This window comes from Antechinus flavipes, chromosome 1 (assembly GCF_016432865.1).
Source record: "Antechinus flavipes isolate AdamAnt ecotype Samford, QLD, Australia chromosome 1, AdamAnt_v2, whole genome shotgun sequence".
Lineage (NCBI taxonomy): Eukaryota > Metazoa > Chordata > Mammalia > Dasyuromorphia > Dasyuridae > Antechinus > Antechinus flavipes.
The window spans coordinates 709,918,178-709,943,250 of record NC_067398.1 but is presented as its reverse complement, the minus strand read 5'-3'; the positions used below and the strand labels follow the sequence as shown (position 1 = coordinate 709,943,250).

At 48.5% G+C, this 25,073-nt stretch overlaps 1 protein-coding gene across 1 annotated transcript in view; it reads right to left on the bottom strand.

Moving 5' to 3' along the window:
- The window catches only part of GRK3 (G protein-coupled receptor kinase 3), a 184,243-nt gene that overhangs the window by 21,639 nt on the left and 137,531 nt on the right, over nt 1–25,073 (bottom strand). The window contains exons 13-17 of the mRNA XM_051973020.1: nt 21,934–22,041; nt 8,623–8,689; nt 8,107–8,207; nt 7,301–7,367; nt 5,518–5,613 (exon numbers count right to left, since the gene is read on the bottom strand). Of these exons, the coding sequence (XP_051828980.1) occupies nt 5,518–5,613; nt 7,301–7,367; nt 8,107–8,207; nt 8,623–8,689; nt 21,934–22,041 (439 nt within the window). The remainder of the gene's footprint in view (nt 1–5,517; nt 5,614–7,300; nt 7,368–8,106; nt 8,208–8,622; nt 8,690–21,933; nt 22,042–25,073) is intronic.

Sequence of the window (25,073 nt, the reverse complement as noted above, 5' to 3'; positions counted from 1 at the left end):
CTGAAATGAACCAAAATATGATGGTAGCCAATACAAAATAAGAAATGATTAACACTTTCTAGTGCGTGACTCTGGGCAAGTCACTTAACCCTAATTGCCTCAGCAATAAATGAATGAATGAATGAATGTATAGATAGATAGATGAATAAATAAATAAATAAGAAAGAACTGAAAGCAGACCAAGCCTTGGAGACCATTCAGAGTCCCACTCCTCAGTATCAGAAGAGCAAAGACTCAGAGCTGGAATTCAGGTCATCAGGTTCAAAAGTCTCATTTTACAAATGAGGAAATGGAGGCGAGTGACAGGCGTCCAAAGTTGCCCACATTTTTTCAAGAATAGAATCAGAGTGACTCTTAACATCCAGGCAGTGTCCTGCAGGGGAGAGGGCCCTGAATTTGGACCAGGAGGCCCTGGGTTCAGTTCCCAACTCTGCCATTTATTGGGTGAGTGATCCTGAGCAAGACACTGCGTCCTCCCAAGGAAAAGGAAGGAGCTGGACTATGTGAGCTCCACAATCCCCTCCAGAGCAAAACCTCTGGTCCTGCGATCACAACAAAGAAAATGTCTGTGTCTTAACTGATAAGAAATTATTAGGAGTCAGATATGAATCAGACATCTTACCAATCAATAAGCCTTTATTAAACACTTATTATGAACCTGTGCTAAGCACTGGAGTGACACAAAGGAAAGTCCTTGCTTAAGTCACTGAATATAATTAGAGCAAAGGCCAAAAAGCATCAGCACTTTAGAATAATAAAGTTTTAAGAAACAGTTAACTTACACTAGTTCCAATCAGATCTATTCAAACAGGTTATTAATTTCAGTGGATGAGGGTACATACAGAAACGACACCGGTTCAGATCATTCCCACTTTTAAAGATATTTAACCATTGTAAATCAATGCCAAGAATGAAGAATCCAGAAGCTTCCCTGACTGGTAAATATATTATTTTATATATTTAAATATAATATATTTTATTGCTATGAAACAAGACACAGCAGCCATGGTCAACATGGATTTGGAATATCGGTCCATTAAAAAAAAAGGACACAGAAGAATGGAGATTCTAAGGAATCACCTCACAAAAATATCAAAGAGCAACAGAGGGGAAAACAAGTCTGCGGAAAGCCTGGCATGAGACCCAGCTACACCATTTTATGCCAAGAGTATCTGCAGATTAAATTGGAAGAAAGACACCAAAGAGATGAAAAGAGGATCCAATCTGCCAATAGTTTTGGGAATAATTTATTTGAATCAATAAAAATGGGCTCATTACTAGTGAGACTAACACTTTAGTCACTGATATGCATGATGAGAAACAGAAAGTAAGAACGGTTGAGCCAGATCAAGTCAACATAGGTGAAATCTGGGCTCCCAGAAGTGACATTATTTTGAAAGGCTTAAAGGCTCAATTTAGGAGATATCTGAAAGAAAGGGAAATATCAGCTCCTTGATAAATAAATGATACTATTTTAAAATAAAGGTGACAGAGGAGACATTAATAATTACTGACCCCTATTCCAGCCTTTTCTTCAAAGTTTTGAAGTCTTCTTTCATTGCAATGAAATATTGATGTCAATGACCTATACACACACACACACACACACACACACTCCCTTCCTCCCTCCCTCTTCCCCCGTATCTCTTTGTTTCTGTCTGTCTGTCTGTTTGTCTTTGTCTCTGTTTCTGTCTCTCTTTCCTTTCTCCTCTCTCCCTTGATGAAAGCAGCAAACAGGCTGGCTGGCCTCCCCTAATGATTTTCTATAAAAAGCTGCATGTTCAGTCACACAAGAGACTGAAAGATGCATAGAATACAAAATCAGATAGTTCCCTGTTTGCTGGGGAAAAAAAAGGCATTCAAAGGCAAAATATTACAGCAAAACAGAGATTGAAAGACTCCTCCAAAAGAAAATAACATTCTTGGACATACAGCACCCTACACAGGAGCCTGCCAGCTCTTTGATTAACCCTCCCCATAGAAGCCCCAAGCAGGGCTCCCTAAAGCTCCAAGGAGTTCAAAATCTGTGCAAAGTCCACAGTGAAGATGCGGCTCCTAAAGCTGGAGCTGTCCTGGCCATGCTGAGGGTAGGAAGCCATCATTAGAGAAGGAGTGACATCAGATTCTCAAAGCGCTTTGTACACACTTTCTCATGTGACTTCATAGCAACCCTGGGAAGACAGCAGGTGTAAAGGGCTGAAACTCTTGAGTTTATTCACTGAGGTTCAGACAAGCAAGCATTTAAGACTAATTACCAATTGGGCAATATTCTATTAGCATATGCTTGGAAAATGGCCCTTCTCACTATTCTGTGCTGGCTCCATCGGTTGGTGTATAGGGATATTGGGAGAGGGAAAAAGGGTGGAGTAGGACAAGTGAGTGTGACTACCCGGCAGTAGAAGAAAGAGGAGATTCCTGTATTCCCGAACTCTCCTTTTCCTTCGATAAAGAATAAAAATCAAGGACTTTTGCTTATCCTGACTCTGGCTGATTTTAAAGTATCCAAGGTGCTAATGCAATCATCACAAGTAGGCACGATTAACCCCTTTTTGCTGATAAAGGAGCTATGACATCAAGAGGTTAAATGAGTCTCTGCTCAGAGCCAGTTAAGGACAAGAGGCTGGGAATCCTCAGAGAGATTGCACAATCACTCAAAAAAGATGAGCTTAAGAATCCAGACGTGAAGACACAAAATACAAAAATGGCCCATAGTCCAGCCCAAGCTTGGATGCTTTTTGGCCCCCCAGTGAAAGTATATGTGCAAAAGGAACTATGGGCAATGAGCTATGTCTAGAAGGAGGAAGAGGAAAAGCATAGGCCATACTGCATACAAGAAATTGATCAATGCTTTCAACAATGCTAAACTGTCCCAGGATATAAAACCTATTTTTTTAATGCCTTTGATGCCTTACTATAATGGGATCCCAATTCAGGTCTCTCCTAACTCTAAGACCAGTGCACCTCCTATTATACCACACTGCCGCTCACAATGCTTTGCATGCAAGAAGTGGTATAAAAAGATATCAAGTAGGAAATGTGAGTGAGAGATAACAGATGGTTATATGCTATACCTGGGCAATCTCATAAGGAAAGTTTCAGACCTCTGTACAAGAGGATAGATAAGGAAGCACCATATTAGCAAGACCTGTTAAAGCTCCAGAATCCACAAAAGTTCTGAGACATCCTATATGTATCTATGTAATGAGCTGAAACTGAGCAGATGCACGTGAAAAGCCAAGCACTTAAGGCTAATCACTTAGTGGACATTACTCTATTAGCATATGCTTGGAAAATGGCCCTACCCACTATTCTGTGCTGGCTCGATCTGTTGGTGTATACAGAGAATGATAGGAGGGATTAGAGGGTGGAGTAAGAGAAGCGAGAGTGACTTCTGGCTGGGAGAGGAAGATGGAGATTCCTGTGTCCATTTCTCTCACTTGGACAAAGAATAAAGACCAAGGACTTTTGCTTATCCTGACTCTGGCTGATTCTAAGGTACCGAGGGTGCTAACGCGGTCTTCACATATCTATATATATGTGTGTGTGTGTGTGCATGTGTGTGTGCATGTGTGTGTGTGTGTGTGTGTGTGTGTGTATATATATATATATACACACACACACACACACACACATGCACACACATATATACACACACACATATATGTTTCTATATGTATATGAATATACAGAGACAGAGACATAAAGAAAGAGGGAGAGAAAGGAGCAAGAACTGGACAAGCTGCAAAGACATAGGGAGGGAGGGATTTGTAAATTGTCAGAGATGGCCGCGCTGTCCAAGTGCTGAAGCACAATCTTCTCCAGAATTGCAGGTGCTCTGATACAATGCTGAACCATCAGATTGGAGTGAGACACTCCTCTTGCTCCTTGGAAGCTGCAGACCAGCAATGGATTTAGAAATTAAGACATTGTCAGTGATCTTAGAGAAAGAGATTTCACTTCTGTCATGAAGCTGAAAGCCACATTACAAATGAATGTAAAATTAGTTAAGACCAGAGGGAGTAAAGACAATAACAATCCTTCCTAAGGATTCAGCTATGAAAAGTAGGTGAGGTTTGATAGCTTGACCATAATAGAGTCAAGTGATTTTATTTTTTAAGGATGGAAGAAATCCAGGTTATACAGATGGCAAAGAAGGAGTTGGTGAATATTTAGAGATTTAAAATTAGGTAAAAGAGAGGAGGAAAATGATCAAAGGGGCAAGGTCCCCGAGGAAACTGAGAGGGAACGGGATCTGGAAATAGATGGATTGGTCATGCTGAGGAGAAGGGTCGCTTCTTCAATGGGCTGGAGGAAGAGAAGAGAGGATGAGGAATGATCTACATGTCATAAATGACAGAGATGTAGAATCAGAGAAAAGCAGTAGCTCACAGTGGATGAGCAATATTTTCTAAGTAAATTAAAAGGCAAGGTCTTCCATTGATAGAGAAGGAATAGGACTGGGAAAGAAGTATTAGAGGGAGAAGAAGTGGAGAACACCTCTGAGTCAAGTGTGATAGAGATGAGATTGGGAGAGGAGCAGATTGCTCTTCAGCGCCTCAACCATGACAAACTCTACTGACCCTCATTCACTTGGTGACACACTCAGTCTCCGCCATGCACGTACCATGATCCCTTATTGCTGTGTTACAGTTTTTAGTCCCTAGTCTCGGGTTTTTTCCAGGACAGTGCTAGACTTTCTGACTCGGCTTCTTCCTCAGCCTCATATACTCTGACCCTACTGGCCTGTGGTAATCTCTGGCATTCCCGGTTAGTATTGACCTCGTACCACTGCAGCTTTAAAACCCAAACCTTGCAAATCTAATGGTACTGAGCAAGAGAACCCTTATTTGTGAGTAGTTAGGAAGTGAGCCTAATTATCTGAGAAGGGACAGATGGAACCAGTAAACCCATACAAAATGTGAATATAGTGGCAGACGATATCGAGTGACAAAATTTTACTAAGAAGTGCTAACGAGCATCTTTTTCTCTTATGATTCATTATCAGGAATAATGTCACCTCTACTTGCGAAAATAATCATATGAAGTATAAAAAATTCTGAAAAATATATTAAAAGTAGTGATTATTTAATAGGTGATTGACATCCCCAGAATATTGATATTCCCAGAATAATTCATGGCAAATCAACGTTCAATCCTTAACCCAACCTGAGAAAACTAAAAATCAGAGAGGAGTCTCATAATTGACAGTTTACCTGTAACAAATTAGGCCCCGTATTGTCAGAGCTTTTATTGTGCTATAAACACTCGGGCTTTAATTTCAACCAATTATAATTCAAATTAAGAATAATCAGACCATTCTGAATTTCATCAAAAATAAATGCATACATTATCCAGTCTTAATTGTTACCCAATTCCAGACTATCACTTTCTCAATCATCTTGGTAATGAGAGTAAGACATACTCTACTAGGGTTTAAAACAACAACAACAACAACAACAACAAATGCAGTTCATTTCCAACTATGTGAGAGCAAGGACAAATCACATGAGTGAGTACCTTAATGCCTTTGGTGTCCTCTTCATCAAATGAGCCGATATCAAAAGCATCTGCGGCGTTTACCTCACCCCGGGGAGGGATCAGCGGTGGAGGATACTGGGAAATTCAGAGCAAAGCAGGACAATGAGCAAGCTTGCTTTCTGGTACATGCATTTTATTGGGGGGAAGGGAGAGTAGTGGACAACATATCAAGGGTTTCCAAATAGCAATAAAAAGGAAGGCTTTTTAGGATGAGACCTATTATGTCATGTATTAAGTTTTTAAAATCATATGCATTTTTTTTTCTTTTACTTGCTTATTCTGATCATTCCCCCCCCCCCCAAAAAAATCTCACTTTTCAGAGAATTCAGTGAAAAAAAAAATTTGATTTTCAAAATCTTGATTTTTTTTGAAATTATTGTGTGCCTAGATCTTAATAAGACAAAACTTTATCTTCAGAATCTTATTTGTTCCAGAACTGCCAGGAACATACCTAACTTGGCAACCTCTTTTATACAGGTTCAGCAGAGACCTCAGGCATGGAAACTCCTTCTAACTCAATTCTAAGAAGACAACAGTTTGAAAAATGGCTTCTTCCAAGATCACCCTTTCCAAGCTCATCATGGAAGAATGAAAACAATCCCCAAGCCTGGAGGGAGAAGATCTGTACTCAAGCTCTTGGTTCCAGCCAACATTGCTAGTTCTGTAAACATGGGGGACTCGCTTAATCTCTCTGCGCCTCAGTTTCCTCATCTCGACAATGAGCATGACATACCATCACCAGATTGTTGTGAGGAAAGCATTTTACAAATCTCACAGCACCACATGAACGTCATCATTATTCTAAGAATGCTAAAAATCTAAATTCTCTTCCTTGGCAGATGTCTGTCTTTTGGAAAAATAAGTACTTCCTGAACTTATAATCTGAGTGTTTTCTGGAGTTTTGTTCCAGCACTAATGAAGTAATTAATATTAATGAAGCTCCCAAATAGCAAGAATCAACATTATCCACATTATAAATGGTTTCAGGTGCCAATATTACATGGCGTCGTGCTGGCTAAAAAATATGTCAGTTCTACAAAAGAAAATACATATTCTATGTGGACTGAAATAGCTACACACACACACACACACACACACACACACACACACACACACACACACTTGCACACACACACTCACATACACATACACACACACATACACACACACTTGCACACACACACATACACTCACACTCACACACACTCGCACACACACATACACACACACACACACACACACACCCCTTCCTTTCAGTATACAAACTGAAGCATTTCTCTCAACAACCTGAAAGGGGAAATCTTTCCATTTCAATTCTGTGGCTATTTTTGGCCAAAACTGGCTTTCTCAATTTCAGTTCTCCAGAAGAGCATCCTAAATTACCACCTTATACAAATGATTAGAAAACATAATTACCTAAATGTAAGAACAATATTGTATATTTTTAAAAAGGTTGTTTCTTCCCCTGCCTAATTAGATATAGGATTCCTTTAAACGTAATCTACATCGGATGGCAATCTGCCCTGTTGAAGGTAACTCCCAAATCAATGAGATCACAGCCACTGGAGTGCTGAGAGTCATTCAACGATTTGAAGAAAAGCTAAACAGAAATAAACAAGGCAGAGAAGGAAGGAAACAATAATATGGAAAGGAGGCGATGGGACCGGGCCCTTGCCAACTCTCCGTCAGGCCACGGTTCCATGGCTTGGGCCACAGCAAGGGAAAGCAACAAGAGAACAGGGTCTCGTGAAGGGCCGGCTACCTTCTGCAAGTAGACGTGCTGCCAGTCGACTCCTTTGAAAAATATGTGGCTTTTGACTTCCTCTGCACTAGAGAAGAAATAAACAGAATTAATGATAACCAGAACGTCTGTCAGAGCGAAAGCAGATCCAAAACAACGCCAACAATGAGCACAAGGAGCACAAAGACCCTCAAAGGAGGCCGGCCCCCCGCCATGGCCCTGCAGACAGAACCTCCTCTTCTCTCGGATGGGCAGGGGTCTTATTGGGGGGCTGTTGCTGTGGTTGGGGAAGGTTCAAGGTGGTGGAGGTTTGAGGAGAGACCCCCAGAAATGAATGAAATATAAAACAAAACCATCAATAACTTATTTTAAAAACAGGCAGTTGTAAACAGCAGAGCTATTTCCTCAACCAGTGACCATCCTGAGAACAGAGGGGTACTGGGCCCCGGTGTGCCTCAGTCATTTGGCAGAGACTCTGCAGTGATGGGCACAGTGGAAGGCTCACCTCCCAGCAGGCTCTGTGGCAGAAGTCGTCTAGGGCCTTCAGCGATCGTTTAATAAATACTCATTGGACTGAGTTGTGCTACCTACCTGACAGAGTTGCTGGGAGGAAAGAGCTATAAAAACAAGGTTTTTTACGCTTAATGATAGAGTTGGAAGTGTCTGCCAGGATGCTAGGGGCACTGTGTCAGCTTTCCAAGGTCAGAGGCTCCTCACCCTGGGTGGGTACAGCCCGGAGCCGGGAAGGTCAGCCCGGAGCCAAACCAACTTCAGGGAACCCCAAGCCAAAGCAAAGGCTGAAAAGATGTGCAGAGAAAGGAGCCTACCCATTTCCCAGGCAGCCAAGTCGCTGGCTAACATCTCTTTGTAGCAATCCTTCCAAAAGGGACTTTAATTCAGGAGAAAATGCATCTGGAAGCTCCACATTCTACAGGCAAAAGGCAACGTGATAAACGGAGATAAGGCGCAACCGCGTCAGGGAAAGGCCACAGCTAGCGCGTCGGTGGCCGTTTGCGTAGTTGGGGGAGACGGGTTTATTCGAAGGAAAGCTAATTATCGGGGGTATCGCCAGCTTCACAAGTTGCACACGAGGCCGGGGCAGGTCCTTGGGGCCCAAGGGCCGGGCTCCAGCTCGCCAAGCCTGCTCTCCATCACCTTGCTTGGCCTTTCGCGGCTGCCCCGGACTTTTCCCCCAGCCGGGACGGGGCTTACGCTCCCCCCAGTCCACTGGGATCTCAGAAATCCGCCCGGAATTCTCCCCTCACTCACCCCCGCCCTCAGTGCCTCCGCCCCCTCTCTCGGGAAGCTGCCCAGGGAGGGCGCAGAAAACAGGAGCGACTCACCACTGTGAGCGTCATCCGATCGATCTCATGCTTGTCTTTGGTTTTGTGCTGTCGGAAAGGGCTGTGGCTGTGGGGATAAAGGAGACTGAGTCAGTGCCGAGAAGGCATCGGGGCAAGGAGGCGGCGATCGTCTCGCCTCAGTTGGCGACCTAGGGCTCGGAGGAGGCTGACGGCCGAGGGGGGGATGGACAGAGCCGGGCCTGAGTCAGCCTCAGACTTAGCGGACGGGGGACCGGGGCAAGGCGCTTCTCCTCGGCCTGCCTCAGTTTCCCCCTCTGTAAAACGAGAATAACAACAGCATCCGCCCCGTGGATTGTGGTGAAGTCCAAGTGAGATACTTGAACAGCACTTTCCAAATCTTAAGCCACTTATAAATGTAGATTACTCAAAACCATAGAATCAAAAACAAAATGAACGAGCTGCGTCCCCAGGGTAATGCGAGTTAGAATCTGCCCATTATGCTTCCAAGAAATATTCTTAAAACTGAACGGGGGCTGCCGATCCTTCATTTGGACGAGGAGCTCTTCCAGCTAAAGTCTCTTGACAAGATGATGATATAATTAGCAAACAAGTGGACGAGTCAGTAGCAAAGATCCCTTTAAAATACAAGGAAAGCGGTTCCCATTTACATACTGTCCTAGGAGCATCTCTAATCACCAATTACCTTCTTACAAAGGAGCATAGCCACCATGATACCTATCACCACAGAGAAAAACCTTTCAGGACAGGGGCAATAAGTCATTTTTTTCTTTCAAGAAATGCTAATTATTTGACATATAATAATATTATTAATATCTTTATTAATCCTTTTAATTAATTAAATCAATATCTTCTTTGATTATTGATGTAAAATCAATAATAATTATTTAATATTAATATGATCAAATCTTGCCAAAATGCAGCTTTCTTTTCTAGAGGAGAGAAACTTATGAGTTAGAAAGAAGGGATCTTTGAGTCTATCTAGGACAGGAGTGGTTCTTAACATGAGATTCAGGACTTTGTGTTAGTGTGGAAGGCTCTCCCTCTCTGGTTCAGGAGACTCACAGGCCTAACCTCACTACCTATTGGCATGGAAAGTCTGATCTGCTCTTTCCTGACCAAGACCGAGTCACCCCTTCTTCAGCAACCTGCAAGACTCCTATTCTCAGAGGCCGAGCCATGGTGGATATTCCATCTGTTTTAGCCCCCTACAGCTCAGAGCTCCTGAACTAATGAGATCCGGCAGCATCAGCCACCCTGGGAGCTGAAATCAGGCCTTTATGTCACCATGTCCAGCTCTTGAATTTATTTGTTTATTTATTACATTTTCCCCTTTTCTTTCTTCTTCTTTCTTGACAGTATTTAAAATTTCCGAATACATGTAAAGATAATTTTCAACATTCCTTTTTGTAAGATTTTGTGGTCTAGTGACTCTTTCCAACAATGAGATGATTCAGATCACTTCCAATAATCTTGTGATGAAGAGAGCCATCTACACCCAGAGAGAGGATTGTGGGAGCTGAGCATGGATCACAATATAGCATTTTCACTCTTTCTGTTGTTTGCTTGCATTTTGTTTTCTTTCTCAGTTTTTTTTTTCCTTCTTGATCTGATTTTTCTGGTGCAGCAAGTTAACTATATAAATATGTAGACATATATTGGATTTAACATGTTTTGGATTACTTGTCATCTAGAGGAGAGGGTGGGAGAAGGAGAGGAAAATTTGGAACAGAAAGTTTTGTAAGGGTCAATGTTGAAAAATTACCCATGCATATGTTTTGTAAATAAAAAGATTTAATAATAATATATATATAATAAAATAATGATTTTTTCTATTCCCTATTTCCTATTTCCATTTTTGTCATGTTGTGGAAGAGAAATCATACCAAAAGGGTAAACACTGAGAAAGAAAGAGCAAATAAACAAAACTAAACTAAAAGAAGACGAAAATATTATGCTTCAGTCCACATTTAGTCTCCTTAGTTCTCTCTCTGAGTGCAGATGGCATTTTCCACCTGAGTCTACTGGAACTGCTGAGAAGATCTAAGCTATCACAGGTGATCATCATGTAATTTTGCTGTTGCTGTGTACAATGTTTTCCTGGTTCTGCTCACGTCACTCACCAGCTCTTATCTTTAAAAATAATTGTGTTTTAATATAATGGATTCTCTTGGTAATCCTGTGTAGTCAACAACAAGAATTCAATAATCAATTATTAAGCATTTGCTATATTCCAGGGACCTGGAATACAGTATTATATTACGACCCCATATTGATGCAGTGGATAGAGTGTGGAGTCAGGGGATCCTGAGTTCAAATCTCCCCTTAGACACATACTAGCAAATCACTGAACCTCAGTTTCCACATGTGTAAAATCTGGAGAAGGAAATATCTCAGCATAATTTTGCCAAGAAAATCCTAAACAGGATCACAGAGAACTGACATGAGTGAAACAAATGAACAACAAAACAATTCCAGGTACTACACTATGTGCCAGGATACACAGAAAGGGAAAAGCGGGGGTCCCTGCCTTCAAAGAGCTTCTAAAGGGGAGACAACATACCAATAACTATGTACACACATACATGAGTGTATGTGGACAGACACAGAAATACACAGACATACATGTGCCTAAAGAGCCATAAAGGCATATGATATTAAACGGGAGCCAACTTCAAAGGGAAGGCACTAGCACCGAAGGGAATTAGAAAAGCTTCTTGAAGAGGTGACATGTGAGAAGAAAGTCAGGGAAGCAGGGAGGAGGAGGCAGAGAAGTCCTGGATCACAGAGCCCATGGGGGCATGAAGACTAGAAAGTAGGAAGAGACCAGAGCGGGAAGGGCTTTACGAGCCCAAAAGAGGGTTTCATGATCCTGAGAGTAATAGGGAGCTGCCAAAGTTTATTGAGCAGGGGCTGTGACAGAAAGATCACTCTGGCAGCTGAGTGGAGGATGAATGAGGGTGGGGAAGGCCTTGAGGCAATGGTCCAGCCAGCTTTGTGAGCACAGCATCTACCCAAGGCCTTCCTGTGTGCTAGCCAGCACACAGCCGTGATCCATCCCTGGGTCCTCCACTGGAGACCTCCCAGCCCCATAACACTCACGTTAACGTCAACCATCTGGTTAACAACTAAACGGCCTGGCCATGCAACTGTGCAGGTGGCTGCTGGTAAAGTACGTCCATGAAAATGTGAGCTGTTAGGTGCTTTTATAATTACAGATTCAGCTTTATGATCAGAAATTTCACTTATTCCTCTTGTTCACTCATGTATAGAAATACATTAGATGCATTAATCAGGCTTTAGCTCACATTTACTAGAAGTAAATTGAGTTTAAGTTTTTGTCCAGGAGGTGGCAATATCAACCTGGATTTCCTTTCTCAGCTACTAGTGGTCAAGGAGAAAGGAAGAAAAGAAGGAAGGAGAAGGGAAGGGGAAAAGAAGGAAGGAAGGAGGAAGGAGAGGAAGAGAAGAAGGAAAAGAGGAAGGAAGGAGGGTGAGAAGGTAAAAGGGAAGGAAAGAAGGAAGGAAGGTGAATGGAAGGGAGGGAAGGAGGAAGGGAGGGAAGGAGGAAGGGAAGGGAGAGAAGGAGGAAGGGAGAGAGGAAGAAGAGAGAAGAGAAAGGAAGGGTTAAAGTGAAAGATGGAAGAGAGCTAAGGCCTCTGATGTATAACTGATCTGGGGCAGAAGACCTCAAAGCTTATTCCAATTTTAGAGTTCCATTTACGATCACAAAATGAAAAACAAGCATGTTATCAGTATATTTCTTTGCATAAAATCACTTTATGTGCGCAAGAAATTTATACCAAAAATGTTCATCTCTAACACCCCCATAAGAAGCTGTATAATTCTGAGCATCAATGACATGATGATAACTATATTTATAAGACACTTTACAGATCATTTCAACAAGTCCACACACACATTTACCAACTCTGGACACAGCGCTGTCCCAGACCCTGGACCAACATGGCCAAGTCCCGGCCCAGGAGAGGTTCTAGAATTTCACCACCAGGGGCATCTCAAGGGGAGCCTTGGGGACGGGAGGCAGATGAACAGCAAGTTATCCACTCCAGCTAGAAAAGAGAAGTCCTGGAGGGCTACTAGGAAGTGAAGTCGGAAAAGAATCTGGAGGTGTCTGAAAGGCAGCTGGGGACGTGAAAGGTTGGGGAAGAATAGTGCTACTTGTGGAGTCATGGAGAACAGAAAAGATGCCCCAAGATGGAGAAGGAAAAAAGATTCTGATTCACAGAGGGGAAGTTCAGGGTGCACAGTGCCCAGTAATCGTAGGTACTTAGTAAAAGCTCGCTGACGGACCATAGGGTAGCGAGCTGGATCACTTACAAGTTAAGTGATGAACCTCTAGAAAAAGTGACTGAGAGTCAGCACGGCTTCATCAACACCAGATCATACAAGAATGACTTATTTACTTTCTGAAAAAAAATCATCGAACTGGCAGATCAAGAAAAGACTGGGGAAATGGTTACCTGGACTTTGGCAAAGTATTTGCTATTCTGGGGGAAGGAGGTAGAAAGATGGAGGTGAGTCAATGATTTAATCAGATGGATTGGGATCTGACTTAATGGGAGACAGTCATGGTCAATGTCAGTCTGGCAGGAGGTCTACACTGGCATGCATCAGACACCGATGTGCGGTCCTGGACTATTTAACTCAGATTAAAAACTCTAATAAAGGCTTTGATAGCACACAGATCAAGTTAATCAAAGACACACAAAGATTTGGAAGGATAAGAACATCAAGCTAACTCTTACAGTCTAAAATTTGGTAGGAATAGTTCTATGCTTTCCTTCAAAACTTTACCTTCACAAGTGTGAGATGGGAAGGTATTGGGAGATGGTAGTTTGTTTAAAAAATGCTGATGTTTAACGTGACTGCATGGTCAATGTAAGCCAAACGAGCGGCGTGGAAGCCAAGAAAAGCTACACTGAGGGAGGTGTGTTGTCCAGGAATCGGGAGGTGATAATGGTCTGGCATGGAACACTCAGGAAATCATCTAAATTTAGGAAGGTCAGGGATAAGCTGGGAGTGCCACAGGGAAATCAGGAGGGTGAGCTGCCTGGAGCCCATGGTGTGCGAGAAGCAGCAAATCTGGGATGTTTAGTGCAGAGAAAAGAGGCTGGGGGAGGAGAATCGGGGGAGCTGTCTTTGAGGGCCCAAAAGGCTGGACTAAGAACAAGGAGTCCAAAATACCCAAGAAAATTTTCTTAACAATTAAAGCCACACAAGAGCAGGACAGGAGCTGAGGGCATGGGAGGTATTCAAGTGGAGGCCAAAAGACCCTTTTTCAGCCATCCAGCTGGTTGGAGGGAGGAGGGGGCTTCCTTTCATGTATGCGATGAAGTTAATGGTCATAAAAGCCCCTTCCATTTCTAAGACTCTGTATCACTGCCTCAAGGGGAAAACAGAATCCTCCATCTGGCTCCCACTTGCAGGTTTGTTCACATTACTCTCTCCTGTACTCTCCACTCAACCCAAACTCTCCTTCTCACTCTTCCTATCCACAGATTCCATCTTTCCTGATAGATTCTTGTGAATTAGCATTCACAGACAATGCGGCCTCCAAACAGCCATCAGAATACATCCTCAAACACTATCATTGTTGAGGTATATAATGATCTCCTGGTTCGGCTCATTTCCCTCAGCATCAGTTCATGTCAGTCTCTCCAAGCCTTTCTGAAATCATCCTGCTGGTCATTTCTTACAGAACAAGAATATTCCATAACATTCATATACCACAATTTACTCAGCCATTCTCCAATGGATGGGCATCCATTCATTTTCCAGCTTCTAGCCACTACAAACAGGGCTGCCACAAACATTTTGGCACATACAGGTCCCTTTCCTTTCTTTAGTATTTCTTTGGGGTATAAGCCCAGTAGTAGCACTGCTGGATCAAAGGGTATGCACAGCTTGATAACTTTTTGAGCATAATTCCAGATTGCTCTCCAGAATGGCCTGATGTGTTCACAATTCCACCAACAATGCATCAGTGTCCCAGTTTTCCCATATCCCCTCCAACATTTGTCATTGTCTTTCCCTGTCATTCTAGCCAATCTGACAGGTGTGTAGTGGGATCTCAGAGTTGTCTTAATTTGCATTTCTCTGATCAATAGTGATATGGACCCTTCACATTTTTGCAGCACTAACATGTCACCAAGAACCTCCCAGGCCTGTCCAGAACCCTTCTGATCAATCACACTTGTTGACACTCACCCTCTGCCTCATGAAATTATTTTGCATTTATCTTTGAACAGCAGAATGGTGCTTTTCTTCTCTCTCTTATATTCCCTCTCCAATTCTTTGCTCCTCCTCAGTAACTTCCACGGTGTGTAAATGTGTATGTATATGTGATATATATATGTGTGTGTGTGTGTGTGTGTATGCAAATACATACACATTTAGTAGACTCTAAAATCACTATGAATTCAAAGAGTAACGTGGCAAGCAAGGAAAAAAGACAACAGCATTTCATATGTTTATAATCTAGTCTAATGTTTTAAATGAAAAAGGAGGAACAAATTTGGCATTTTATGAAAAATCATGTTTTCAATGGAGGCCACGGGGTCACCTGATTATTTTTCCAAAACTGCCCTTTGTCACGTAGCGATCCCTAATTGATTTGAGCGCCATATTGACTAATTGCAAGCCACAAACAGGTAGAGTTGCCTGCATGTCCCGGATCCAGTGCAGAAAGGCATGGGGATGGTCCCTCCATGCACTCTTTGTCGCTAACTGTTCTGACGGAAATGATTTCCACAAAGTTAAAGAGCCATTTCATGAAGTCAGAGGGAGGCTTTCAAGTAGTTTGGAATCAAAGCGCCCCAAATATTCCCAACACATGGACCTACATCACTACAAAGTATGTGTTTATAAATATAGCCGTTCCGCATTGGAACTTGATGAGAAATTATCTGGGATGTTTTACAGCTACCATTCGCGGCTCGGATATTGAAAAAGTTAAATCTTTCCAATAAAAAACCTCTTGCTGCACATCTGTTTCCAATATATCCTTGATTATTCTTTGTGAACAAGGCCAACCATTCTGTTTCTATTTTGGAAAATGTCAAAGAAAACCTTCTAGAGTAATAATCTTCATTCCGAGAGACCCATGTGGTGCACAAACCCAGTGCGATCACAGCTGCTCCCCGACTCGGCCCGACTTAAATAGGGAACAGTAACGGCCCCGTCAGCATCTTCAGACGCGAGGCCAAATGCTCCTCACGATACATGGGACTGAATGAGAGAAATACGTCGGGGACTCACACCGAGGGGGCCACGTTCCCGGGCACGCGCAGGTGCGGCCTCTGGGACCTTTCCGTGGTCACCCAAGGACTGAGCTCCTCGGCACCTCCCTGCAGACCGGAGCCGGCACCAGGAAAGGGCTCCGGCCCCTGCGAGCTCAGTGACGGGTCGTCCTCCTTCGGCTCGAGGACCTCCAAGGAAAGAGGGGCCGCTCTTTTTGGCAGGCGTCCATTCACTCATGGATATCAGAAAGTGCTTTAACCCGTGTTGGAACCTGCTCTCCACCTTTAGCCGTCGCTCCTCACTCTCTCGGGGGGCCAAGCTGAGTGGTCGGAGGCGTCTGCCAGTCTCGGATGCCCCCGAGTCCCGCTGTCCCTGGGGCTGATCGTTCCCTCGGTGCCCGCCCAGGCCCTTCTTCCCTGGTCCTGCTGCTCTCCACCCACTCGGGGTGTCTGTGCGCTCGCCAAACTAAAGCGCCAGAACCGCGCGACAGAGACGCCCCTGGAAGGGCCGAGGCGCAGGCAGGGGTGGCCCCACGCTCCTTCTGCGCAGCCCAGGCCCGCCCGGGCGGCAGGTGCTCGGTGTCAGGGCGCCGCCCCGAGAGCAGGGAGACCTCCTGATGGCCCCGGACGCGTTCCAGCTGTGGACTCCGGACAGGTCCCACCGCCTCTGTCCGTCCCAGCTTCCTTATGTAGATGGAGAGCAACTGATCCTCAGGGTTACCGGGCTGACAATGAGAGGTGCTTTGCAAACCCTGCAGAGCTGTAATTGCTCACCATCATCGGAGCACAGAAAGGCCCGACGGAGGCCTCTCAGAGGCCCGTGTGCAGCCCTGTAACCCTCCCTCCTTACATCCAAGGGTCTGGAACTTAGTCAGTGGGACCTGACCACTCATCAGTTAGCCGGGCGCCTTGGCTAGGGCTGAGAGACCACCCCGTCCTGTCAGCCCGAGCAGGAGGCTCCCGGAGGTGGCCAGAAGCCTGAGCCTGGGGGCCCCCTCGGAGCCCCGGTCACATCACCCACAGCAGGACGCAGAGGCCGGAGAAGGTTGGCCAGGAAGCCTGACCGCAGGACCCTTGGGCCGGGCGGGCCCCCACCTCTCTCAGCCTCTCTCTCAGGGAACCGGCCACTCTGTCACCTCACCACCCTCCTCGTGCCAAGTCACAGGAGCCCGCGCAGCAGCGCGGGGGGACGGGCACGATGCACTTTCTCCGACATTCGAGGCCAGAGACCACGGACTTTTACCCGTGAAATTCCAGGCCCTCCTTTACCAGATCTGCTACGTGAGGGCTCAGAACCCAAGTGGCCGCTGCCCAGCCCTGTGATCACCCGAAACCGTCTCACAGTGACAGGCTCCGGGAAGCGTCGCGCTGGCAAAGCAACGAGAGGGACCAGGCCCATCTCTTCGGCTCGGGTGGGGACCACGGCTCCCCTTGGGGGGGGGGGGGGTCACTACAGCTGCCCAATCTGCCCGGAGCCCAGCGAGCAGAAGGAAGCAGCAGCAAGAACCCGCCCCGAGAAGAGGCCCCGGACTCTGCTAGATGCAGTGGGGGCCGACGGGGGCTGGCGGATCTTGTCCCACCCTGATCAGAGAGGGGGGTGGCTATGGGCGCAGAAGGCAGCATACGTCACCCGGCCCTCTGGTTTTACCGGTCTCGTCTCAGGAAATGGCTGGGATGTAAGAGTCAAAAGCATCCCATCCACAACGAAGGCGCTGACGCGTTCTCCAGGCAGGAAGACGAGGCAGTGGGGGGCAAGGGCTGGAGGGCTGGGCCTGGGACGTGTCTCCCATACCAAGCCCCCAGCCTCAGCCTCCTCCTCTGCAGAATGGGGAGAATAACGGCCCCTGCCTTCCAGAATTGTGCACATACAGTGAGATAACGTCTGCGCCTCAATAGTAGCCATTATTATGAAGAAGGTCCAGGACTGGAATCAAAAAGACCCGCGTGCAGATCCTACCTCAGACAACGTCAGCTGCGTGACACCGGGCAACTCATCAACTGAGGTCATGGGACGCGACGGCCTTTGGCTCAGGAAACCCAGCCCTGTGAGATTAAGTCACCAAGCCCAGCCCAGGAGGAGAGCGAGGGGGGGCAGAGGCTCAGAATGTGAGAGGCGGGAGGGGCCTCTGCCCCTCAAAGGAATCCCAACGTACCAGCAGCGCTGGGCCAGCTCTTGGGGAAGCCCCTGAGGGAGGGGGTCTCTGGGCCCTTACGGCCGCCCTTCCCCTTTAGGAAGCTTTTCCTGACATCTTGGCCAAACGGACCATTGTCGGGGGGAGGGGGAGAATAAAGGGGAGAGGGGAAGGACTGGGTACAGCACACACCACAGCCTGTCAAGGCAGCTCATATGTCCCTTAGGTTCCCCCTCCCCTCCCCATTCTTTCTTTTTCTTCCCATTATAAGAAATGGTTCTCTGTAAGGGAAGGGGAAAGGGGGGAGAGACTTTTTGGAATGGCAGGAGCTCCATTGTAAGGACCTCAGTGAAAGATCTCTTTATAAGAATTCACAGACAATCACAGATAATCTCCCGTCTCCACCTGCCTGCTGCGGAGCTTTCCTGGAGCAGAGATTTGTCAGCAGCCAGGACTCAATGGCCTTTCCCTGGCCTGGGCTGTCACTCCATCCGGGGATGGCCCTGCCCCTGCGCTCACCGGCTGCGCCCCTCGGGGGACCTTCGTCACCTCGTCACTGGTTAAGGGGGAAGCTCCAAGCCGGTCTCTGTTCTCCACGCCAGCCCCCCACAACTACCAACATCAGTCGGACCACAGTGGGCACCATGGCCCCGGCCCCACACAGACACCTAACCACCCACCTCCGGTCTAGTATCCCCTTCTATGTCCCCTCCCTCCCTCACCCCCTCACATGTGGCTTATGCCAAGCTTCTGGGAGGGCAGGGGTCTGCCGCAAGCCCCCCCCCCAGCCCCGGACCACCCTCCACTCAGCCAGCTTTTCCCAAAGCCCGGTTCTGACCATGTCACTGCCCTCCTCAATCAATGTCACACCTCCGGGATCAAATACAGCGTCCTCCCTGCGGTGCTGAAAGCCTTCCCGGACCCAGTCCCCCTCTCCAGCCCTCTCTGCCCTTCCTCAAACATGGGGCTCCGTTCCTGTCCCAGAGCTGTCACCGGCCGTCTCCCTGCCGCCCCCCACCCCCAGCCCGGACCCCTCCCCCGCCCCTCCTGGCCACGCCCAGCTGCCCCGAGAAGCCTGGTCTGAACCCCCGACACCGGGGCCTGCCCCGTCACTCCTCCCCGTTTTCCAGCTGCATCTTGCTCTTGAATGGATCTCCTCCATTAGACCGTGAGCTTCCTTGAGACCCACTGATCCTGCCTTTCTTTATATCCCCCGAGCTTAGAACAGAGCGGGCACTTAATCAGTGAGCACTGACTGAAGGGAGATGGGAGCTCCCGAGCAAGGAGTCAGAGGGAGAGGAGCCTGAGCCCTCCGAGGAGTCCCAGGGGCCCGGAGACCAGCAGGCACCTGCCCGACTTGGGATGGGGTGGACTCGCAGGAAGCAGAGACGGCTACGTGGGAAAGGGAGAGGGGAGTCCAACTTCTCTCCGGAGACCAGAATGTCAAGGGTGCGTGTGAGAAGGTGCAGCCACACGTGACAGTTCTCTTTGGTTTCGCTTCATTTTGTTTTGGATTCCTTTTCTGTTTTTCTGATTGTTCAAATAAAAAAATTTTAAAAATCATTAATAGATCACTTCTGTCTTTGCTACCATCAACACCATCACACAAACAAAGGCGATGCAATAAAGAGCAAGAAAAAAATTATGAAAAAAAGAATTCCTTTAAAATTTTGAAAAACATGAAGAATTAATCTGCCTACACATGACCGATAAAAAGATAACTAAAAAACTATCATTACTGAAATCAAGGAAGCCCTAAATAATACCAGAGGGGCATTCAGTGGCATGGATGTGTCCCATGAACACAACAGAAATAGCACATTCTAAATAACCTATAACATAATTACTGAAATACCAATCAAAATAATAAGGGATTTCATCGCAGAATGGGATCAAATTATAATAAAATTGTTATTAAAAATAAGAATAGAAAATTAAATTCAAAATAACTAGAGAAGGTCTAAAATACTTAGGAATAGATACTAAGACTCACCTAAGAAACATATGAATCTGTGCATAAAATACTCTGAAAAAATAAAGATAGATCGAAATAAGGAAATATTGATTGTTTATAGACAGGTGAATCCAGTATAATAAAAATGATGATATTCCCTAAATTAATTCATTTAATAATAATTAAAACAATAAATTAATAATTTAATAATTATTAAATTATTCACTGATGTGGCCATCAAAAAACCAAAATATTCTTTATAGAGATAAAAATTATAATAAAATTAATATAGAGGATAAAAGGTCATGAAGGGTAATAAAAAATGGAAAGGAAGAAGACATAGACTTCTAACTAAATGATAAAACAGTAATCATTAAGAGACCTTGTTAGTGGTTAGAAAAATAGAAAAGTGGATCAGTAGAATCAAAACTTAGGTTCCAAACGTATAGAGGCAAGACAACAGGACAGGACGGGTTTGACGTGCTGGGGGAGGCGGGAGGGGGTCTCAGGGGGAAGCCTGGTCTCTTCAGCCCGGACTCGGAATCCCGGAGGGCAGGATGCAGGCAGCGGGCAGGGGCACAGGGAGGGAGGAACATGGTGCTGATGCCGGGATGAGCAGACACGGGAAGGGGGCCTGACTGATGGAGTAACAGCAGTGGCCGTGGCGGTCCCAGGGGTGCTGTGGGGGCCCTGCTCTGGACCTGGCTTTGGCTGTGACCCCTGCCCGCAGCTGTAAGGGGGGGGGGGCACTGGTCCCTTATCATTGCCCTTCTCAGGACCTTCACCTCTCCCCCGGGGCCTGGCACACACCGTCCCCCATGGCTGAAACACTTCCTGCCCTCCGGGTTGGCCTTCGCCATTCCCGGGCCCCACCTCGAGGGCTTTCCTGGCCCCGTCTCCTGGAGCCACTGACGCAGGCCCCGCCCCCCGAGCAAGGCCGTAGGTTCCCGAGGCCACTGCGGGCGCCCGGCCAGTGCTGACCCTCTGCAGTGAGCGCTCGCAGCCCAGCCTCCCCCGGGCTCGCCCCCCTCCCTCGCAGGACCCCGGGCCCGAGCCTTTGGGACGATTAACGGCGCCCACGGAAGTGCCTTGGGACCAGCTCTCCGAGAGGCGAGCGAGGTTCGTGACATGCAGTAGAGCCCAGGACCAGGGGCCGGGCTGCACACACCAAACAACCCGATTACAGACACGCAGGCCCCGGACTTATGAGCAATAATGAAATTCCGGCTCCCCGGTGACTTAGGAAGGCCGAGCCTAACCGCATTAGCAGAGACAGGAGGGCGTCGGCGCTGCCCCTGCTGCCCGCGCCTCCTCCTCCGCCGCCCGGCATCCCTCGCACGTAATAACGGCAAGTGCCATCACGGCAAAAATGATCTTTAGCATTTAAAATTTTAAAAACAATTATTTGGAACCGGACAAAACTATAGAATGACGACGTCCGTCAAGGAACAAGGCCCAACAACTAAAAACAGTCTACGAGATGGCGGCCCGAGCACCCACTGGCTCTGGCTTTGGGCACTGACCCTCTACCCGCCCCCCCAGGGGGTGCTTTAAGCCTCTGGGCCACAGCGGGAAGAATGGATAACCTGCCCTATGAAGACCCCCAAGAACCCCAGAGGAGGTGCAGGGGCCAGAGCGCTTTCCCTCCCCAGACCCGATGGTCCTCAACAAAAGGACAACAACGGGCACTTTATTTTGAAATAGGAAGGGAAAAGAAAGAGCAATGACTTCATCCTCTCCCATCACCCCCACCTTGGCCCACCCCTCCCTCTCCGGCCCTCCCCCTCCCAGTACTAAGTTTATTTCAAGACCATTATTCACGCACAAAAGTATGTTGGAAACAATGAGGGTCTGGCTCTAACTCATCACTGGGAGCCCAGCGCCTTCCTCGCTGACTTATAAAGCTGGGGGGGGGGCAGCCCCTTGTGGGCGCCCCTGGGTCCCCAGGCCTCCCCAGGAGCTCTGGGCAGAGGCCCGCACTCACCCGCGCAGAAGCTTGAAGAGCATGCACCCCAGCGAGAACCAGTCGGCGCTGCTGTCGTAGGCCGTCCCCTTCTGCAGCACCTCGGGAGCCATGTAGCCGTGCGTTCCGCTGTGGGGGAGAAGAGAGACCCGGGGTCAGCCCCTGGCGGCCCCAGCCCAGGCCAGGCACAAACTCATGACTGAGGCGACGTGGGGAAGGACCAGGCAAAATTCGCCCCTGAAGGGGGTGGGTGAGAAAGTGGTCCCGCACTGGACACCGGACCGAGGGCCTGGGGTGCTGAACGGTCATTAAATAGGGAAGCCCCGTCTCTGCTAAAAGAAATACTAAGGGACAATTGGCAGCGGGTTCAGGTGAGGGGCAAAGGCCTTCAGGCCGGGAGTCGCCATCTCAGGGGGTCAGGGGTCACTTCTCAGGACAAGGCCGCGTCCTCGGGGCTCCTGGCAACAGACGGGCAGAGGGGCAGACAGACAGACGGGCAGATGGGCAGACGGGCAGATGGGCATATGGACAGACAGACAGATGGACAGACAGACAGATGGGCAGACAGACAGACGGGCAGATGGGCAGACGGACAGATGGGCAGATGGGCAGACGGGCAGATGGGCAGACGGACAGATGGGCAGATGGACAGACAGGCAGAGGGGCAGACGGGCAGACGGACAGACAGGCAGAGGGGCAGACGGACAGACGGGCAGAGGGGCAGACGGGCAGAGGGGCAGACAGACAGAGGGGCAGGCGGGGATATGGGCAGATGGGGAGAGGGGCAGAAGCACAGACGGGCAGATGGACAGATGGGCAGACAGGAAGACTGCTCAAAGAGCCAAGGAGAGCAGAGAAGCTGCGGGAGGTGGAAGGGGCAGGAGGAGAGGGCCCGGAGAGCAGAGAGATGGGGAGCAGCAGCAGCAGCTGGGAGGCACAGTGGGGAGCAGGGAGAGCCAGCTCCCTGGGCGTGCCCACCAGGCAAACTGAGGTCACCTCCTCAGAGGGGGCACAGGACAGAAGTGGGGAGGCTGCCCGGCCCAGTCACCAAACACAGCCTTTCTCCCCTGTCTGTGGGGGAAGGTGACAGCTGGGGGGGGGGGAGGGTGCTTCCGTTGCACCTCCCAGCTGTGGCCCTTCAAGGTAGGGAGAGGGAAGAAAGGCCAGGAAACAACCCAGAGGCACAAGAGGCTCGTCCTGCAGCCATCCTGGCTAAGGGGAGCTGGTGGGGACGCCTGGGGCCTGGGTGGGCTCTCCCTGGGCCCCGCAGCTCCTTCTGGGTCTCACTGTGGGCGTCTCTTCTGTCCCGGCCCCTCCCTCCCTCACCTCAGAGGCTTCACTCCCGGATCAGTGGATCCAAGCCCAGGTCCCTCACCAGTGACCTGTCGGCTACTTCAAACTCCACCATCTTGTCCCCCCAAACCTTCCCATTTCTGCCAGGCCCTGCCTCTCAGCGCGGGGAGGGCCAAGGTCTCCCAGCCCCAGCTCTACGCCAGCCTCCAGCCCACGGCACAGCCAGCTCCCGCCAGGCCCTGGGGAAGCCCCGCTCAGCCCTCCAGGGTTCTTACCGTCTCTGGGATGAGACCAACTCCTACCTCCAGCTTTCAAAATCTCTCATACTCAGGCCCCAGCCCAGCCCTCCAGCCTCCCGGGGCCCAGCTTTCCTCCCCTCGGGCCGGCCAGACCGGCCTCTGTCGGGCCCACTGCAACGACCTCGTGCTGGCCATTCCCAGGCCCCCCAGTCCCGCCCTCATCCCCTTCAGAGAGCCCCCACGCCCCTTCCCCACGTCCCTGCCCCCAAGCCGGGCTGGGCTTCCTCGCTGCTGGAGCTCAGGATTTCTCTCCTTTCCACTGGTGTTTATCTGCCTCCTGCGGATTCACTCTGTGTTTCTTCCCCTGCGCTTAGTTACTTTATATGACGATACACTTGGATCTCCCTGTGATTTAGCCGTTCGTTTTAACGGGCTGGAATCTCTCGCCGTCGGGCCGTTTCCTCGCTGGCGCCTGCGTCCCCAGCGTCTGTCCCAGAGGAGGCGCCTCCCTTGTTTGCTGGGGAGTGTTGTGCTTTAAATGGGGCCGACGGGGAGGACACTCAGAACAAGAAGTGACTTTGGAGAGAGAACGTTCTGCTCGAGCCTTGAGGTCCCCAGTTCCTCTACAACAAACTCAGCCGTGATCGCTCCAGTCTGGAGGAGGGAGCCCGTGCTCTTCCCCACTCCGAGGCACCCGCACTTCCCTGGGCAAGATAAGGCCGAGGACATTCTCGGGAAAGCCAGGGCCGGGCCCTCCGTGCTGGGGAACAAGAGCTGGGCCTGGTCCGCACCTTCCTGTGCCTTGACCCCCCGAACCTAAGCAGGGACCTCCCAGAAGAAGGGCCCGAACCTCCGCCTGCTTCCCACAACCGGCCCGCGCCAGAACCGGGGCTGCCCAAAATCAGGGCCTGGACTTGATAGGCCATGGCTCCTTTTACTCTATCACCCACGCTGGGGAAGCCAAGCCTGGCATTCAGCATCTCCCCTCCCTGGGTCAGCATTTTGACGGTAGGGAAATATCACCCAAAAGGCTAAATCAGGTGCCTCCCTGTACTCTTCTGTACTCGAGAGAGCCACCCAGCACCTAACCAGCTAACGGGGAAGCGGCTCCGCGGCTGGGCGGAAGGAAGCCCCGAGTGTGAATCCTGCCTCCGGCCAGTCTCACACTAGCTCCTCTTCTCCCTCGTCTGTCACACGAGGGGCCGGGCCCAGAAGGCCTGTGCTTGGTCCCTCGGCAGCCCCGAGGACTCGGCTCTGACAGATGATGAGCACCCGGTGCTCTTGCTCTCCCACGAAGGGGGTTCCTCTGTGTCTTCCTGGGCAGCTGAGGTGATCGGGAAGCCACGGGCTCATCCCCCACTGCTCTAACTCTAACATTAAAGCAGGTCTCAGTATTTCAGGGCAAATAAAACCAGCTGACACGGGGAACCTGGCGGCCTGCTTCCTGTGTTAATGAGATGCTGCTGGCTTATTTCCGGCTCCCCTTCCCAACTGGGGATCCACCTGCCCACTGGCTGCTCGGCTCTACCTCCGGCTTCCTCACCTTGTTCAGTATAGTCCACACTCCTAAAAGAATCCTTGAAAATGGTCACCTGGGTCAATAATGAAAATCACTTATTATGGACCTAG